Source organism: Fringilla coelebs (assembly GCF_963513975.1).
Source record: "Fringilla coelebs genome assembly, chromosome: 9".
Classification (NCBI taxonomy): domain Eukaryota; kingdom Metazoa; phylum Chordata; class Aves; order Passeriformes; family Fringillidae; genus Fringilla; species Fringilla coelebs.
Window position 1 is genome coordinate 273,434 of NC_140067.1, and position 16,617 is coordinate 290,050.

General features: G+C 44.3%; 1 protein-coding gene across 2 annotated transcripts in view; it reads right to left on the reverse strand.

Moving 5' to 3' along the window:
• The window catches only part of LOC311156720 (serine/threonine-protein kinase TNNI3K), a 28,959-nt gene extending 12,590 nt beyond the window's left edge, over nucleotides 1-16,369 (reverse strand). Inside the window, exons 1-17 of one of the 2 annotated variants that reach the window (XM_084210918.1) lie at nucleotides 16,143-16,268; nucleotides 15,556-15,664; nucleotides 14,204-14,289; nucleotides 12,298-12,395; nucleotides 11,722-11,832; nucleotides 8,757-8,855; nucleotides 8,334-8,472; nucleotides 5,747-5,891; nucleotides 5,554-5,658; nucleotides 4,576-4,670; nucleotides 3,849-3,998; nucleotides 3,226-3,312; nucleotides 2,773-2,829; nucleotides 1,700-1,792; nucleotides 1,557-1,614; nucleotides 1,252-1,446; nucleotides 819-923 (exon numbers count right to left, since the gene is read on the reverse strand). In XM_084210918.1, the coding sequence (XP_084067044.1) occupies nucleotides 819-923; nucleotides 1,252-1,446; nucleotides 1,557-1,614; nucleotides 1,700-1,792; nucleotides 2,773-2,829; nucleotides 3,226-3,312; nucleotides 3,849-3,998; nucleotides 4,576-4,670; nucleotides 5,554-5,658; nucleotides 5,747-5,891; nucleotides 8,334-8,472; nucleotides 8,757-8,855; nucleotides 11,722-11,832; nucleotides 12,298-12,369 (1,511 nt within the window). In that variant the 5' untranslated portion in view covers nucleotides 12,370-12,395; nucleotides 14,204-14,289; nucleotides 15,556-15,664; nucleotides 16,143-16,268. Of the gene's footprint in view, nucleotides 1-818; nucleotides 924-1,251; nucleotides 1,447-1,556; nucleotides 1,615-1,699; nucleotides 1,793-2,772; nucleotides 2,830-3,225; nucleotides 3,313-3,848; nucleotides 3,999-4,575; nucleotides 4,671-5,553; nucleotides 5,659-5,746; nucleotides 5,892-8,333; nucleotides 8,473-8,756; nucleotides 8,856-11,721; nucleotides 11,833-12,297; nucleotides 12,396-14,203; nucleotides 14,290-15,555; nucleotides 15,665-16,142 lie in introns of both variants that reach the window. The other variant, XM_084210917.1, reaches the window with a different exon arrangement.
• Between the last annotated feature and the right edge of the window lie 248 nt (nucleotides 16,370-16,617).

Sequence of the window (16,617 nt, forward strand, 5' to 3'; positions counted from 1 at the left end):
AGCAGCTCCACAGGCTGCAGAGTCAGGCACGGGGCTCTTGGCTGGTGCAGTGCCTCGGGAGCAAGGCTGTCCCTTGGAACAACTCAGCTCTGGCCTGGGAGCCCTGGGCAGGGATGCAGGAGGTGAAGGAGGCTCAGAGCACAGTGCAGATGCCATTCCAGCTCGCCTGCTGCTCTCAAGGGCTGACAGAGATAAGGACCAGGTTTTGGCTTTAGCAAAAGGATAATTTTCACCTCCAATCTTGCAATCAGTGCAGCTCAGGTATTTCATCCCCTGTTGCTGCAACATGCACAAGGCTGTTCCCGTAGCTGGAGCACAAAGAACAAACAGGCTTTTCCCTGCAGATACCGAGGCCTCAGGGCTCCCAGTGGGACACCACCAAGGAGATGGATGAGTGCCCAGCTCCCAGGGGGCAGCAAGCAGAGCTGCTGTTAGCTGTAACAAACGAGCCAGCAAACCAAGAAACACACCAACGCAGTGACTGTGGGGAAATATTTGCAGTAAAAGAGACAAAGCAAAGGGACGGAGAGGAAGGGATGAGGGAATGTGACCAAGTGCCCTTTGACAGATGGTGTCAGGCTGAAACTCAGCACTGGAAAACAGAGATTCAGGAAAACAAACAGATGCAGGAAAAGAGTCAGAGACTGCAGCCTTCCAGGACAAGCCCAGTTCAGCTGTTGTGACTTGTACAGGTTTGTATAAAACTCCTGAGATTATTTTCAACTGTGCTAATGAGACACTGGGGTTGCAGGAGACTGCACAGTGCCTCTTTGAGCCTTCATTTTATCTAAATTCTTAGGTTAGAGACAGAAACTGACCTGTTCAGATCCCGATGTATGATGGGCTGTGTGAGATTGTGGAGGTACTCCATGCCTTTGGCCACATCTACAGCAATGATTAATTTAGACTGCAAATCAAGAATTCTGTATTTTGTAAGAAAAAAAAAGATTACTTGAATTTAATAGACAGTTGAAAATTATTCTGATCTGTTAATCATGCACTGTTTTACATACAAAATAATGTTACATAATCTATGTAAAGTAAATCTATATACTGTAAAATAATGACAATAACAAGTTTGTGAAGACTTATCAGTTTACCTTGTACACCCAATAAACTGAACCAAAGCTCAGCATTTTCTAGGGTGTTCCTTTCTCTGTTGCCCTATGCTGAAATGAATATTTACATCAGCTTAGGTTCCCTGCTTTTCCAAATTCTGTAAGCAGGCCCGCTGGTGGATGAGGGCAATACCTCTTCTGCTCGTGGAGCAGGGAGAAGAGTGATCCCCCAGAGATGTACTGGGTGACAATGGCAAACTGGCTGGGGTCATCCAAGCAGGCTCCCACGAACTGGATGACACAGGGGTGGTTCAGGCGGCAGAGGATGGAGACCTCGCGGCAGAACATGTCCACGTCCGACTTGGAGCAGTAGGTGTTGGCTCGGTAACTTGGAGTTGGCACGAGAGCAGAAGGCAAAGGTGTGATAAAACATGGGCTTTTGAAAGGCTTCAGACTGGGGGATTGACCAGGCTGCACGGAAAAGCCTGACAAACTTACCGTTTGATTGCAACAATTTTATTTCTACATCGTCCCTTATAGACTTTTCCAAAAGAACCTAAAATAGTTTAAAATAAATAAGCTCAAATACGTTTGTTATGAACATCAAACATTTCAAGTGAATGCACTTTCCCCTCTGGTACCTGAGCCGATGATCTCGTGGAACTCTATCTCAGAGAGCTGCAGGTGGAAGTGTGATGGCAAACCAGCACGGAGCAGGAGGACATCAGCCTTTTCTGCAAGGGAAACACCCATCCTGCTTGTGAAACAGGGCTGGGGAGGAACAGGCATAAAAGCACTGGACTTCAGGACCCTTGCACTGGGAAAGCTGATTTTTCCCTGTAGATTGACTGCTAATCCTGCTCCCTGCTACAGCAGAGCGCAGTGACAGACACACCCCTGACCAACACCGGCTGCCTTGGCACTCCTGGCTCTGGCCCCAGCCGTGAGCGCTGCCCCACATTCCCACCCTCTGCCTGTGCCATGGGCTGGCAGTGCAGAATTCCTCACACAGAGAATTCATCCCTTCTTTCTGTGCAGCCAGTGCTCATTGCTGCTGCTGGGGTGCTATCCCAGAGCCAACTGGCTCCTGGTGACATGTGGAATCTAAACTTTAGTTGTCAAATGTCTATCTTGTTGATCTTTTTAGTCCATTATGTTAAAGTTTATCAGAATATTTCTAAACAGAGCATTTTGATGCTGCTATGTGAGGGAATTAAGGATTTGATTATATTCAGAGCGAACATTAAAAGTACCACAAAAAAAAAAAAAGAGGAAATATCTTAAAATACCTTAAAATATTTATCTGAATGTTTCAGCTGCATTTGTTTCAGAGCAACACAAATTATTTTGGGACAGAAATTTTCTTATAAGGATAATCAAGGCATTCTATGGTGTGATTTAAATGATACTTTGCATTCCTGGAGAAATGAGTATTTTATTAGTGCTATTTCACATCACAGCCTTTCCTCAAAGAAATAAAAAGAAATATATATATATTTTTAAAGTGAGTGAAAACAAGGCAAATGCAGGAATTGTCATTATACTGAGTAACAAAGCTAAGTACATTGTTTCCTAAAATTATCCCAGGGAAATGGAGCAATGTACCATAGAAAGTCCAGGAATAATGAATCCTGTGTAGAACGTTCAGGCTGACAAACACCTTGGATCAAAGGACCACAAAAGTTCAGTTTTCCCAATTTGCCATTGCAAATACCTTTTGTCATGCTTTTAATCTTCCCTAGGGGGGATGGCACTGACACGTAGGAACCATCTGAAATAAAGAACAGAGTGAAATTGTGGAGTTCAACAACAACATAAGTGATGGGGCTGATAAATTAATGAGTCAATGATGCCAGAAAGAATTAATAATAAAGGGTGAGAATTCAGATGAAGACACCAACACATCTGATGGGAGCTGGTTTGGGCAGGGATACAGTTCATTTTCCCCACTGTACCAGGCCCAGCAGACTGGGGTCTTGTATGGCTGCAGCCTCGAAAGGAATCTGAGTATGACCAAAAATGGTGATTTTTGGTCATCATGACTGTGATTTTATCTGTGCTGGACAGGACTGACCCAAAGCTCTCTGACAGGGGTGGAGCACTTCCAGAGATTTCAGCAGTCTTTTTGGATCAGGTCCTTTGAATAAAATGATTGCCCAGCCCATACCTCCTCCAGGCTGGGAGTATTCATTGCAGGGGGATTCATCCTGAGGTCTCTTGTAATGCTTCAGGAGGGTCACAATTGCATCATGACCTAGGAAGGAAAGAGAAGTACAAGGATTTGCAGGTAACTCAAAATACTTAAAAAAAAAAAATTAATTTATACTAAATATGGGGGTTTTTGAAAAAAAATGTAAAACATGACTACAAAATATGCAAAGACATGGTGATGCTAATCTAAACCTACTGCCATTCTTAACTGTAGAAATATGGGAAATTTCTGCCAGTAAAAACAAGCATGTTATTTTCTTGAGTCCACCTACTCCTAAAATGCAAGATATGGCAAAGGAAAACCCTGCTGCAGAAATCCTGCAATGGAAATTGACAGTAGTCCTCAGTGAACTCTTCTCGAGATTGTGCTGGATTAAACTAATGTCTACAGAGATGTGAGATGACAAATTGTGGGGCTGGTGTTGGTAACCCTTTGTGCCAGTGCCTGGGGAGCAGGTGGTGGGAGCTGTCTGCAGGCATTGGCAGGAGATTTTGCAGCGTTCTCTCCGTCCCGTGCTGCCCCCTCCTTCCCGCACAGCTTCTGTGGGTTTTGTAGCAGAAACCAGAAAATTGAAATACCTTTCTCATAAGCCCACATCAAACAGGTCTGCTCATCCTTTTCTCCACTGGACCTGCTGGGATCACAAGCTACAAGATTCATGTCAGCTCCATTATCCAGCAAGAACTGCACGAGGCGGATGTGGCCGTGGTAGCAAGCACAGTGCAATCCTGCAACGCCAGAGAAGTGTGGGGAGCACAGCTGTCAGAACGTGGCAACGGGACTGCAGCAACAGCTGGAAAGTGCAAATTGATCTCCTTGATAAGTAAATATGTTGTCGAAAAATACCTGAGGCAAGAGGTGAAAATTACACATTAAGGCTGCAAGAACCAATCTATTGCCTCTGCACCACTTTGCCACCTGCAAACCACATTTAATGACTCTGTATGTGAGAAAAAGCAAGTGGAAACAAAGGCAGCTCTGTGTAGTGGGGACAGGAAGGTGTGCAGCCCTTCAGACACTGCATTACAGAAGCCTAACTCTTTGCAGAATAATTTCTAACACTACTTAGAAGCCTTAATATGGGAGGAACAGTTTACACCAGGTTTTGTTACTCACATACACCCTAAAGAGCCTGATACATCCTCACTGAAGCCTTATCACTTCTATGCCTCCAGTAAAAATATTTCAAGAAAGTTGTGCTTTGTCTGAAAGGTACTGGGGGGCTGGAAATCCTGGTGGTGTATGGCTTCCCAATATTTTGGTGCTGGTATACACCCTCATACGCAGTAAACATGGAGATGTTACCTGTGTGCCCATCTCTCCCCTGATGATTGATGCTTACAACATTCTGGTCAAGAAGAAACTTGACAAGTTCTATGTTCTTTCCATAGGTGCAGGCGCTGCAGAAGTAAAGGGAGTGGTGAGTGCTATAATCCATTAAAAAAGTACTTTGGTTAGCCAAAAAAGAATTACAAAGAGATAAAAATGCAGTAATAAAGGATCATTAGGAATGTGCAAATGCATGATTAATCCACCAGAGAATATCAATTTTTATTGTTTCGGAAACATTCCAATTATTGCCGAATCACCTAATTTTGCACAGTTGTGCAAACAGTCTATGTTGCTAAGTGCCTCCTAAATAGCCCTTTACAAAATTCCAGCACCCCAACCAATCCCTGTTCTGCCCCGATTTCTCCTTCAGGGTACCCGGCTCCAGCAGACATCCCGGTGGAACAAGGTCTGACCCCAGCTCCCAGACTGGACAAGGAGAGGAGCCATTGTCCAAGCAGGTATTGGGGAACCCCATTTTCACTGCCTGCCTCCCTCTTGCTTCATGCCCTGCCATGTATCCCATGACACAAACTCACCCTCCCTGTGCAGCTCCCTGCTCACCCTGCCCCTCACCTGGCTGGGTGTGAGACATTTGAAATTCTGGATGTTGAGAGCCATTTGTAATTCTGGGTGTTGTTACACATTTGTAATTCTGGGTGTTGAGAGCCATTTGTAATTCTGGGTATTGTGAGACATTTGTAATTCTGGGTGTTGTGAGACATTTGTCATTCTGGGTGTTGTGAGACATTTGTAATTCTGGGTGTTGTGAGACATTTGTAATTCTGGGTGTTGAGAGACATTTGTAATTCTGGGTGTTGTTACACATTTGTAATTCTGGGTGTTGTGAGACATTTGTAATTCTGGGTGTTGTGAGACATTTGCAATTTTGAGTGTTGTGCTGCATGCATGTGTAAGTGGAGCTCTACTGACAACAGCATTTGAACACCTCACCTGTGGAAAGCTGTTTCACTGAATATATTTTCTTTAGTGAGACTTTCTGTTCCTGAGAGCTGAATTATTTCCTTGACAACTTCAAACTTCCCATTGTAACAGGCCCTGAGGAGGAAGCCAGGACAGAGGGGTTAGCCAAACCAGCCTTCCCAGGAGCCCCAAACCTGTCCAGCAGCTGCTCCGGGGCACTCACAGGTGTAGAGGTGTGTCTCCATAGATATTCACCACGTGGGGCTGCACCTCGAAGCTGCTCTGCAGTAAGAACTTCACAATATCATGGTGCCCAAATCGAGAGCAGAAGTGCAGAGGCACATGATCTTCGTTGTCCTGAGCATTCACTGCCAGTTCACCCAGAAAAAGACCACAGAAAGGATTTTATCCTTAACACAGTGAGTCTGGGATGGTTTTGGATATTTGGTAGAATTTTCTGTGCTGTGTCTATGCATTTTGAAACCCCCTGGAAAAAATATTTGTGGGCATATTTGTTCAAAATTGAAATTTCTGTGATCATTTGGATAACAAACCCATATTGCTCTGTGCCACCCACAGTGCACTGTCAAGGTGCTTTTCTGAACTTGGGGCATGACTGCTTTCTTCCAGCTGCAAACTTATTGAGTCTTTTGACAAAGCTTTCCACGAAGGAATCATGAGCCATAAATGACCTTTAGAAAAAGCAATTTTGAAGCAAAAGTAAGATAATAACAACATCAACAGAACTGGGAACGTCCAGACAGCACAGAACTGCTGGCATCTACCAGTAGCAGCAAAATATTCCAGGGCAGTTGCACGGAGTGTCCCTGGAGGACCCTTGATCTGCAGATGGGAGTGTGGGAGCCTGCCTGCTGTGCTGCAGCTCCCCATGCCAGGGAGCCTCCTGCCTGCCTGTGGGACGGGCAATCCCTGCGGGTTTGGGCTCCCTAGAGAGTCACATTGTGTGAAAGAAACAGCTCAAGTTTGTGACCCCAATTACTGGGCTGCACTGAACAGTGCCAAATTTAGTCAGGTTCTTTCCCCAGTTCCTTTCATTCCTGGGCACCAAAGGCTTTTCCTCTGCTGCTGCATTTACAGCAAGTTTCAAAGTGTGCTACTTTAAGAGCAAAAGGCTTCCCGTTTCTAGTCTCCCTTTTCTTTTTTTCTGTGCTGAAGATTTTGAGTTTAAAGAAAAGGACCTGAAATGGTGCCCCAGATTCCTTCCTTTTGGAATAAACTCTCTAACAGAGGGGAAACCTCCCACTGCCTTGTCATGATGAGAGAACGTCTCTTTTCCCCCCCTTTATTATAATTATATCAGCCCAGTGCATACACATGGAGGCTGAAACGCCTTGAGCTCACTTCTGAAAACAGCACGCACAGACCTGGCTGTGCTGCTTCCCTCCATGCCTTTTTATTGCAGGAGGAGGATGTGTGATGCAGGCAGGACTCACAGAGAACGTGGTAAATTGATGGATTAACGAGCAGTACGTTTCCAAGCTATGTACTGTTACTTCCCAAAAAACATTTCTGTCTCTTACTCTGAGGATAAGAAATTAATTTTTGAATAATTTGGAATTTGCTCAGTATTTCACAGAATCGTAGAATGGCCTGGGTCAGAAGGGACCCCCCTGTGGGCAGGGACACCTCCTGCTGTCCCAGGTGCTCCAGCCCCAGTGTCCAGCCTGGCCTTGGACCTCCAGGGATCCAGGGGCAGCCACAGCTGCTCTGGGCACCTGTGCCAGGGCCTGCCCACCCTGCCAGGGAAGAATTTTTTCCTGGTGCTTAATCTAACCCTGCCCTCTGTCACTGTGACGCCATTCCCCTTGTCCTGCCACTCCAGGCCCTTGTAAATAGTCTCTCCATCTTTCTTTAAAGCTCCCTTCAGGTCCAGGTAAAAACTCTGCATTGATAATCACAACATGCCAAAAATATGACCTGTAGGCTATAGCATTTGTATGCCTTTGTGGGATGTGCCACCAGTATGCAGGGGCACACCTGTGACACAGGTGTCACAGCAATGGAGGAGAAAGGTTGGAGAGTGGCACATTTTGTGTCTTCAGAGTTCTTGAAGCAGCAAAAGGAGAGGGAATGGAGCAAGAACAAGAGCCCAGCAGAGCCACCAGCTGCACACTGACATTAGCCCCAAGAGAAAATATTTTAAATGTTATATTAATGCAGAATATAAGCAATGAAGTGCAATGTCCCAGCCTGAGTGACATCAGTGTGAGGCCACCTGGACTAAGAACTCACAATGCCCAAAGTGTGCTGAGAGACTTTTGTCCAGCCCATCAACTCTTCACACAGGCCCTTTCTCAGACAGAAAATGGCCCATAGTGAAGAGTGAGAAACTTGTGGAGCATAATAAATTATATGCTAAAAAATCCCCTTTTCTGTGGAATTTTGACTTTCATATGAATTATTTTAAATTACTTGCTGCATAATTTTGACCTAAAATCCTTCTCCTGTACCTCGCTCACTAGTTCTCAGCATTTGAGTCACTTTGACTACAGATCCTCACCACATGGCCACGTGTTCCCTGCCTGGATCAACCTCTAAATAATGAGCCACCTCTGTATATTAATCTTAATTTTGTTTTTTCCCCTGATTTTTACCTCTAACTTATTACTGAAAATAGAGAAAAAGTGAGATGACAAACCAGCATGCTTAACCAAGGAAAGCTTTCCAACTGCTGTTTTCTGGTTTCAGTTCTCCAAAGATGATACACAAACAAAGAGTATGTGTCAGGAAGCTAAGACTCTGTTTACAAAACACATTGTTAAAGAGGATTTTAAAATATCTTTTCTTACCATCAGCTTTGCTTCCCTCTTCCATCAAGAGCTTTGTGATGTTGAGAAAGCCTTTGGCAGCAGCCAGGTGGAGAGGTCTGTCCCCAACTTCACCACTCGCATTCACATCGGCTCCAAACTTCAGCAACAGGTGGGTTACCTAAATATTTAATTAGGGTTGATTAAAATATCACATGGAAATAAAACTTTGAGAAAACCAGACACAATAGTGCATTGGGTAATAATATACGTGAGCATCTCTGTAAAGTTAAAACAGGGAGAAGAGACTAAATAGAAAACTCATTTTCAACTTACATAAAAATATTAAAATTCTATAAAAACATTAAAATTCTCAGAAGCAAGCACACATTAATTCTGAGAAGTTCTCTCTGTCTGAGTGGAGGCCAGGCCAGCCAGCCCTGGCAGGCGGTGAGTGCCCCATACCTGCTCGTGGCCGTAGTAGGCGGCGATGTGCAGCGGCGTGAAGAACACGGCGTCCTGCACGTTCACGTAGGCCCCGTGCTGCAGCAGGATGTCCACAGCCTGCAAGGAAACCAGCAGCAGTGCCCACCACAGCCCTGCAGGGCTGCATGCACTGTGTGCCCTCTGCAATGCTGCGGGCATGCATTACGTGTGCTCAGCTGGGGAAACGGAGCTTGAGACCTCACGCCTGCGGTTTAAAAAACACAAAACAGCCTCAAACAAATGGGTTATAAAGGTGCAGAGCATGTAAAAATGATTAGCTTACAGTACTTGAACTGAACACTGAATGTCACTGATGCTTTATAAATGAGACTGAAAATCCGTGTGCCACTAAAAAAACCTGGTTTATTAAGTAAGAGGCACAGAAACGGCTGTCTGGATATTCTCAAAACAACCTTTAATTTTCTTCTAGCCATTATGAACAAAGAGCTGTAAACATAGCGGAGCTTTTAGAAGTGAAAAAGTCCCACAAAATGAAAGATCCTTTTAAATTTAAATGTCTGAAGGTAAATCTTCAACCATGGAAAGATTTCTTTGTGTTTTAGATCATAAGAGCTCTTTGGCTTCAATAAATAACCCTAAGTGCTTTCTTTCAAATTTCTACTTTTTTTGGTCCTTCAGGAGGCCCATGTTTTTTTGAAAGCTATGAACTCTCAAGAAATGCCTTGCTGCATAGCTGCCAAAATAGAAGCCTGAATGAGACCACTTTGGGTTCTACCCTGAAGCCCGAGGGGGTTTTTCTAGAGCACGAGGAAGTTCTTGGGCACAGAGGACTGGGGTTTTGACTACATAACAAAAATCTGAAGAAAGATCCCCTGAGATCCTTCTGCTGGCTGTTCTACCAGCTCAGCAACAGGCACTCAGGGGATGGGTGGGAATATGCTCAGGTGCTAAATGAAGAATACACTCCATTATTTAGCTAACACAGCTGATTCCCTCCACTGTGTTTCCTGTGTCTGGCCAATTTTCAATATCTTGGTGAGCCAGAGGTGGGAACATAGAGCCAGCCAGCCAGGGATTTAATGGTTTGGTGGCTTTCCAATGATTAGTCTAAGACATTTTCCAGCAAACTCCCATGATAAAACTGAAGTGTAGCTATTGTCTCTGAAAAGAGATGTTTGGGCCTGTAGCTTTTACACAAATATGACTGAAACATCTTTGGATCAGCCTGATTTTAATTTAGCCGTGAACTGTGAGGCTGTAACACATTCAGGGATGTGAATTACTCCAACTAATAACTCCACATTCTTGTCAAACTCGTTGGGAGCTGGAATTCAAAATTTAGATCCATCTAGAAGCTCTCAAGGTGGATCTTCAAGGTGAAAAAACTGTGTTGAGTGATGTGGATCCATCTCTGATGATGAACATAAAACTAGATGGGTTTTGACACATTTTCCAGGCTGTAGCAATGGCAGCCGTGCCTGCTGCTTTGTGATCCCCTGATAAATAGAATTTTGTGCGCCGTACTAAGCAAACTCCACTCAAGTGTAAATGATGAGAGGGGTACAGAGACAGACTTGATAGTCTCTCAGACAAGATATCTTTCTAGGAAAGAAAAAAGGAGTCTTAGAAAGCACTGAAAGCTGTCATAGGCATCACAAGTAGGAGGCTATGCTGGAGGGATGTGCAAGGATAGAAATACTTCAGAAACTAAGCAGGAAAAAAAAAAAGATCTTTATCCTCAGGAGACTGACAGTGAGTGAAGGTGAAGCTTGTAACCCAGGGGACGTTCCCAAGCTGCAGAGAAAGCAGCTGGGTGGGCTGGTCTAAGGCAGCCAGCAGCATCCCACACCAGCACAGCCTGCAGAAAAGGGGAAATAATGCTTCCCTCTCCTTGTACAAACAAATGTCATTTCAAAACAGTACTTTAAACGACTTGTACAACAGTCTTACTTTGCAATTTTTCTTAAAATTCTCTTACAAAAGGTTTATTCAGAAGTTTTTTGATCACTCAAGTCAACGATCTTCACTTCAAAGACAATTAATTAAGCCACTCTGAAGGTTAGAAGGAGCCAACAAAAACACCATGAGACAGACATAAGGACTTTGTCTTTTGGAAAAGGGCAAGGGATAAAAACTCATCTTTATAAGGGGGTTTGAAAAAAATTATTCCATGTTTCCATGAATGTTAATGAAATTGTAGACAAAACAAGTTACTTTATCTGGCAGAGGAACTTCTAAGCTGACTGAAAATTTCACAGCTATGTAAAGAAGGAAAGCAAGAACTTGGACCATAAATCTTTGATTCCCTGTGCAGCAGATGAACCAAATGAGTTTTTATATATATATATATATATATATATATATATATATATATATATAGAGTCCCACTCCATTTATGGAGATGCTTCTGATACAGAGCTGTTCATTCCAAAGGAAGAAATAAGAAACTTTTCAATACTACTAAGAGTTTATTTCTTATTGAGTTAATATTGTTGGGTTGTGAGCATCCTAAACTTGCCCATAAACTCAGCAGGAGCTCAGGATGTGGGAGCAACAGCAGGTCTGCCTTTGGCATTTACAGCAGAAGGCCCAGATGTTTTAAAAATTACTTGAAACCCCAGAGGGCTCAGAGAAGACCTCTTTGTACTGTCCACAGGGGAGACATTAAATACCTGTGAATGAGACCATCCCAGAGTCAGGGCTCAGGTGAACAGCTCCACCACCATTCTGCACAGAACTATTAGAATCAAAGAATCATCAAGACCTCCAACACCTATCGAGTCCAACCTTTGACCTGCATCCTTTTGTGCACGTTTGTTCAGCGTAAAAATACACGCACAGATACGAGTTTCCCAAAATGCAGAAAAAACTAAACAAAATCCAGCTGTACTTAACCATTTCCGAATTTTGCTTTGAAAGACAGTAAAGCAGACGCCCTGCCCATAGCAGCCCTCCCCAGAGCCCTGCAGAGCCCGGGACGTACCTGGTGGCGGCCGGCGATGGTGGCCACGTGCAGGGCGGTCAGCGCTCCGTACCCGACCTGCTGGATGTCAGCCCCGCCGTGCAGCAGCGCCGTCAGCAGCTCTGCGTTGTCCTGCAGCCCACAGGGAACCCACATCATTCCTGGGACCGGCTCCCACAGCTGCAGGGAGCAGCCCAGCCTGGCCTCCCCAGCTGTGCACAGCTGGCTGTCACGGAGAGGGACCAGCGGCGGTCCAGGGGCCCCGAGTGCCACGAGAGGCTGGGCGAGCTCTGCCCAGCACCAGGACCCTCCTGGGGGTTAAAAAAGGCTCTGTCCTGATTTTATGGTGGCACAGGACAACTCCTCTGCCTCGAGTTGCACTGGGTGCCTCCATCAGCCAGTCCTACCCCACGGATGACCTGCAAAAGCACATGCTGATTCCTGTGCATGGGCTCTTTATGGGGAATTTTCCTATGCACCACAGATGTGAAACTTATATTTTTACCAGAAATAATAACTAGAGAGCTCATCTAGACAACTCATCAGAAATTGCTCACTTCTGATTTCCTGTCATCAATTCTATTTAAAATAATTTACCTTATAAGCTGCCAAGTGCAGAGCTGTAAATCCATTTCTCGTTAGTCTGGATGGGCGCAGCCCTTTCAGCATGAGAGTTCTGATGTGGGATTTGTTGCCTTTAGAGAGAAAAGCAAAAAAAAGACAGTTACAGGAAAGAACATGCAGATGAGGCAAGAAGTTCCTACATGAGTTTGAAAGCAGAGAAATAGGTATCTCGACTGCTGACCTGAGGCAAATAATAAAATATATATTTTGAAACTTCAAAATGATGAGGTTGATGGAAATATCTCATTGGCCAGGACAACTTGGGTCTGGCCACATTCTAGCTCACTGTTTGTTCACATTTCAATGAGGATTTGGTAAGGGTAGCTGAGCTTCTAGAGAAGCAGACTCCTCCTTTAGCATCCAGAGCATGCTGCAGAGAGCTCTGTGAACCAGAAGGTGCTTCTGGAAGCTCTGGTTCCTCAGTCACTGAGCTCCTTTGCCATCTCAGACCTGGAGCACTGCTCTCCCCACACAGGACATCCTCCCAAGGACGGTCATTTTGGGCAGTGCTAATGTGGCTCCATTAATGTGGTCCAGGCCAGGAGCTTTGCTCTGACCTTTCTGACACACAGTGAATAAATACAAAAATTCAATAAATTCATCTGCCTTTTGAATACTTGTGACAGTAGCCAAGGACAATGTCAGATCTAGTAGCCCTTTGCCCTTCTCTGAGTGTTCACAGGACTAATGATTAGTGTGTGTTTTCCTAAACCTCCTCTCAGCTACCCCAACTGCGCTGATGTTCCCATGTATTGATGCCATCTTTGGACAGGATCTTGCACTCAAAAATGACAAGTAAAGATCCACTCATTTTTCAGCAGTGCAGGATCAGGTTGTTCCTCATGGTGAACATCTAACTAAGCTTGATAAAATCATTTATGCATGTCATTAGTCAGTACTTTGCAGAGCTGAAACCTCAGGGTAGAAGTCTCTGCCTCTCTCAGCCAATTTCTGCTGAAAATTGTATAACAAGAGCAAAGCAGTGCATGAACTAATGACTTTTTTGTGGATAACAGAGCAGCTGAGTGGATCCAAGTGGAAAATCCCACCATTATTATGTTTGTATGAGCATCCCAGAACACATCTTGTCCTCTTCCCTTGTGTATTCTGATGGGCTGTCTGGAAAAGCCCTATCAGCTGATGTTTGTCACTAGAGCATTTCAGTTACTCTTTTAATCAACGTGAAATGAAATACAGATATTTTCATTATGGTAGAAAAGTTGGTGGTGTAAAGTACAGCAAAGTGCTGCTACAACAAGGTCCCAGTCCTGGAGCCTGAGCCAGGACAGAATCCAGAAACGTGGAGGCAGAAATGCTCTGTGATGGGTTTGGATGCAGGAATCACACAGCAGCCATCCAGGATGAGCTGAACCCTGCAGTGAATGCGCTGCAGCGTGCACAGAGCCTGGGTGGGGCTGAGGGATCCACTGAAGGATCCACAGAGCCTGGGTGGGGTGAGGGATCCACGGGATCCACTGAAGGATCCACAGAGCCTGGGTGGGGCTGAGGGATCCACAGGATCCACAGAAGGATGCACAGAGCCTGGGTGGGGCTGAGGGATCCACAGGATCCACAGAAGGATGCACAGAGCCTGGGTGGGGCTGAGGGATCCACGGGATCCACTGAAGGATCCACAGAGCCTGGGTGGGGCTGAGGGATCCACGGGATCCACTGAAGGATGCACAGAGCCTGGGTGGGGCTGAGGGATCCACGGGATCCACAGAAGGATGCACAGAAGGATGCACAGAGCTCCTGGGGCTCTGTGGCTCCATCCCAGCCCGGGCAGGGAGCTCGGAGCCGGGCTGGGAGCGGCTGAGGCGTTCCCTGAGAGCACAGCCCCCCGCCAGCCCTGCAGGGCAGGTGCCCTCCCCACACCTACCCCCGCAGACGCAGCTCAGGTGCAGCAGCGAGAGCCCGCTCTCCGTGCGGTAATTCAGGTTCACCTTGCAGAAGGCTTCGTCAGAGCTGAAAAAGGGATTTTACAGATGATCACCTCCTTCGTCTTTCAGCACGGCTTCTTGCATGTGGGAAATGTTTAAAAGAGAAATCTCAGTGTAATTTTTTTGAGACACGAGGCTGAGTTTATACCCAGTTTACAGTCCGTAAATCTAGAAATACTTTACTACCATCAGGTTGAGTGGTCCAGATTTATTGTTTCCTGAGAAATCCGGCTATGCAAGCAAAATATATACATTCTAAATTTATCTAAATTTGGGGAAATTTAAAAAATATAAACAATCCATATAAATGGATATAAAAATAGAAACAATCCATATAAATTCAGTGTCTACATAAATGCAAAAATTGCTATGATGTATTTTTAAAATATGTATATTGATTTTAAAATGGCGAGTAGGACATGCATAGAGCAGGTGCCATCTTGCTAAATGAAAAGAACAGCCAGGAAAAACCTATCAAAAAGTGAGTTTATACTCCCCAGATGAAGTCACAGGGACAGTGATCACTGTGCTTGCTTACAGGTTGTTAAATGAGACAGTACTTGGATATTTTAGCTTTTGTCATTGAGCCCTGTGGATTTCCTTCAGCACAGACTGATTTGTTAGTAATCCATCAGACACTGTAAGTAATTACATTTGTTGAAAACTACATAACCTCCAGTCAATATTGCTTTGGAAAATCTCAATTTTGGCCCGCCCATAGACGTTTCCATTCAGTATCAGCACACCTGTGACCCTGAGTTTGCAGAACACTTGGATTTGTGTAAGCACACACCCACCCTGAGGGAGGAGCAACCATTAGACGCATTTAACAAGGTTACAATTAAAAAAAAAGTTTCAATAAGTTTCAATACTTTTCTCAACTCATTTCCAGGCTGTGAGCTGGGAGTTTGCCCTCCTAACTTTGAACCCACTGCTTTTGTGTTTGCTCACAGTGGCACACTCCAGCAATATTCCTGGCTGCAGAAACACATCAGCAACTGAAAAATGCACAGCAAAATCAGACATTGTACTGGAGCTAATTATTTTACAAAGGTACATAGGTATTTGTTGTAAAATATTGGCATTAATAATCAGCAGCCACTAATTTTGGTACTCTGCTGTGGGGCTCTGCCCAGCACTGTGGTGACATATTCCCAAAAATAGACATAAGGAACATGCATTCCACACAGGAGAAACTCTGTCCCCATAAAACACCTGAAACTGGAAATACTGTTTGATACCAAACAGTCATTTGAAAGAAACCAATAAACAGATTCACAGAGTATTTTACCTGAACACATGCTTTAACTCTGCCAGCTCCTTTTCCTTGATTTGCAGGTCGTCCTCCAAGCGCTCCGTGACGGTGGCGTAGGATTCACTGACTTTCTTCTTCCATTCATCTACAACAAAAACTCCAAACTGATAGAACACTTCAAAGGACAGAAATAATAATGTTGCAGTAACCAAAACACTGGATTTTTAAACATCCAATTGTACAGTTTCACATATATTTCTATTAAAGTTTAAAATATTACAGCTATTAAACTGTTCCTGCTGCAGTCAATACAGAAACATACACAAGGATTTCAGAGACAGTGCATATGTATGAATCCTTACAAGAAATATTTTAATATCATATAATATTCAAGAGAAAACTTAAAGTTCAGGTTATATTTGTTAGCTCTTTTTTCCTAAACAGACACACAGCAGAAAAAGGTTAGAGATTTAAAGGTTTTTCTCAGAAAGTATGAGTTAAATCAACATAGTGTACAAGTTATTATGATCTTATATAATTGCCCAAATAAATTTAGTTTAGTAGCTTTTTTGGCTTTTTGTCTTCTTTCACAGCCTGTATCTGGGCTAAGTCAAGAACAATACCTGAGCCTTGAACTCAAGAGTAAACCAGGAATGAGTTATCTCCTGAAATACCATTTGCTCCTTGCTGATGGATGGATGGCACACTGCCTGTAAAAAAGTGACATTAGTTACCCGTGCAAGTCTGGGTTGGTCTAGATTTATAATTTCCCATTTGTCCAATTTATCTTCTTTGTTTCAGCAAAGTTCTTGCAGTAATATGATTCCCTGTTCAGTGGCAGTGACAGTCCTGCTGAAAAATACTTGTGATAGTCTCTGGCTAAAAATAAACATTGTGCCAAGAGGAATGTCATGCAACAATAGCGTGGAGCGAAACAGCCTGTGCTGCCCACCGGGCTAGAGTCCTAGAAACACCCACTCAGCTTGCTTAAAAACCCCCAGGTCATGCCCACACAGACACCTGCCTTCATCTGTTGAACACTTACAACTAGTGGGAAGTGGTAATTTGGCAGATTGTGTAGAGAAAAGGGGATTTGAG